Consider the following 2,644-nt stretch of genomic DNA (forward strand, 5'->3'; position numbering starts at 1 on the left):
TCCCAACATTTGCGGACGCCATAAATGAGATCAGCAAAGGATGGGCAGCATCGTCCTGCGGTCCGATCTTTCCCCACACTGGCAGTGCGCTTTGGGAACGTGTTCGAATTACTTAAAGTGGAGCCGGTGCCTCGAAGATTTCATTAGTCTTATGGACCGAATGCTTGTTCCGACTATCGACGTTGTCTGGGGTACTAATATTTACACGACGTTTTGATCAGTTAGCTATCTGGCCGTTGTCATGTGGCATGAAGCTCTGTTAAGGTTTTATGAGCACTGACTTTCATCCAAGTATGCCCCGAAGTCATATTCTCTCCTTGCAATTGCTGTGATTCGAATAAGTGTGTGTGAGTCCAATGTTCCACCACCCGAGCTAACCGAGAGGGACAGTCGTCCGCATTGTTCCATTTGTGATACTCATACTTCGCCTTGATCCATCCGTAAAGCTAGTACTCTTGTCTTGTGTTCGAGTTTATGTTGAGCATAATGTGGGGATAAAATTAGGTGGCATCTTGCATTAGACAATGTCATCAATTCATCCTACTTTCTGGCTGCGGACGGGACCCTTAGCACGGATACGAATGGCGAACTATTGTGATTACTCGATGCGGCGTACCTCACTGGTCCAAGCCTCAAAGTCAAGTCTGTGCGTGGGAGGCCTTAAGGGTCTTGTAACTTTCCTAATACATTCCCAAAGCGGCGGTGGCGCCGGAACCTCTTTAGAGTTGAGTAGAGCTAAAGCCGTGTTTCGATTCCGGTTCCAAGGTTGAAGATCGCTTCCGTCACAATATCGCGACTTACCGAAACCATGATTTTAGCCGGTCCATCGGCTGCCAGCTCCTGGCGGAGACTCTCAGTCAGCGCCGTCACTGCGAACTCGGTCGCCGTGTAGAAGTGAATGCTTGCAAGTGGAGGCACGACGTGTCCGGCCATGCTACAGATATTGATCACCTGTCCCTCTGTGGCGTCACGATCTTTCATGCTCTTGATGGCCAGCTGAGCGCAGTGTGCCAGCGCTAAGACGTTGACGTCCAGTATAGTGCGCCACTTGTCAATGGCGCCATCGAGGAGACCGCCAGGAAAATTGAGACCGGCGTTGTTAATGCACGCGTCAACGCCGCCGAACTGTTTGACGATAGCACGGAACATGGCCTCAATCTCCTCCGACTTGGTCAGGTCACAGTGTATCGCCGTCAGGGAGCCGCGGCAGTCTTTCAGCTCAGCAGCCAGCTCCTGAAAATGTCCGATTGTAGTAATGACATCAGAAGCCGGATGGCCAAGCTCTCATTAAATGTCTCCCCTAATTTTCAAGCTCCATTATTTTGTTCAAAATTGTAACACTCAAAAATGCATTAAAAAATAGCGTGAAATTCCGCAGAGCTTCAGAACCCAGAAGTAAGGCTACCGGTGTGGCCTTTCGTTTGCTCACGACCCCTCAACTCTATGGCTGAATATAAGGTATTAATGTTGTTGCATGCTGCTGGTGTAAGCTTTTTATTGAATGCACGTTAGACTGCAACATTTTCTGGGTAATTAAGCATAGATATTTGCCAGAAAAGCATGAAATGAATCAAAAGTAGATGCCGTTACCCTTTTACGTACAGCAATTCAACTAATGCTTAGTGAACGCAGTCCCTATAACCATCACGCGTTTTCCGCTCATTAACGGCCCGTTCTAAGCATATGCAAAGCTTTTTTCAAAGTCGGGCCCACCTCGATCCGTTTGTGATTCCTGGCGCATCCAACCACCGTCATTCCGTGATGCACAAACCCTCGACAGATGGCAGCACCGATGCCGGCGCTGGCACCTGTTACCAGCGCGACTCTGCCCCTCCAGCGCTCCATGGGGGGGGGGGGGGGGTTATCTTCAACTCAGAATGCTAGACTCGTTCACCTGCTTGTGCCATATAGGATAAGGACGCTGCAAGTCGTGTGATCGTTTCACCTAGGCCAGTCTGAGTTGAGCAAGGCGTGCCAGTCATTATTCATTACAACCGAGTGGTCCGCTGTTGCACCACCTAGGTCAGTTAAATGGTGTATTGGCCACTCGCCGAATTCAAACAGCAACATTGCCTACTGATCGGGGCTTTGCCGACAAGCATAGGCGATTCCCGGAACTGGCAACTGGCATCTGAATGTCTGAAAACCGCGAAAAAAGCGCAGTCAACACCCGCTTCATATTACGGACTTCCCATGCAACGTAACAATATCACCTTGTCTATGATCGCACATGACGCAATCCAAATAAAAGATTCATTGCATTTTTGACACACATCAAACACTCCACTCTTAAAGTCCATTACATACAACAAAGAGTCTCCGTCTCTCAGCTCACTGTGCACACGCGCACGCTTTCACCTTGTTCGTGATCTGACGTACGTTGTTTACGCTCGGATCTACCCGTCGCGGAGCAGCACCTGGGAACGGGGCGCTTGCCGCGCGTCTGACCCGCGTGCCGCCCGGCAGAGTGCGTGCCGCGCGTCTGACCCGCGTGCCGCCCGGCAAAGTGGAGGGAGCGCGTTATACAACAGCGCTGGCGAACAAACTACGTCGCGATCGTGTCGCCAAGTGGAAAGACACGGCTGGCTGGGCGGAGGTCCCGTGAGAGACCATCCGATAGAGAGAGACGTCCGCGAACACGCTC

The 2,644-nt window shown here is 50.8% G+C and overlaps 1 protein-coding gene across 1 annotated transcript; it reads right to left on the reverse strand.

Moving 5' to 3' along the window:
• Positions 1-561: 561 nt before the first annotated feature.
• LOC119105906 (dehydrogenase/reductase SDR family member 11-like) lies at positions 562-1,845 on the reverse strand. The gene is made up of 2 exons (XM_037229468.1): positions 1,714-1,845; positions 562-1,233 (listed from the first exon to the last, which is right to left on the reverse strand). The coding sequence occupies exons 1-2, from the start codon at positions 1,843-1,845 to the stop codon at positions 736-738; spliced, it is 630 nt and encodes a 209-aa protein (XP_037085363.1). The 3' UTR covers positions 562-735.
• Between the last annotated feature and the right edge of the window lie 799 nt (positions 1,846-2,644).

The sequence above is a fragment of the Pollicipes pollicipes genome, unplaced genomic scaffold (genome assembly GCF_011947565.3).
Source record: "Pollicipes pollicipes isolate AB1234 unplaced genomic scaffold, Ppol_2.1 Scaffold_6138;HRSCAF=7277_pilon_pilon_pilon, whole genome shotgun sequence".
Classification (NCBI taxonomy): Eukaryota; Metazoa; Arthropoda; class Thecostraca; order Pollicipedomorpha; family Pollicipedidae; genus Pollicipes; species Pollicipes pollicipes.

Coding starts and splice junctions, on each gene's coding strand:
- LOC119105906 (XM_037229468.1), bottom strand. CDS start 1,845: ATGGAGCGCTGGAGGGGCAGAGTCGCGCTGGTAACAGGTGCCAGCGCC. Junction 1,234..1,713: donor GGAATCACAAACGGATCGAG/GTGGGCCCGACT, acceptor GGACATTTTCAG/GAGCTGGCTGCTGAGCTGAA.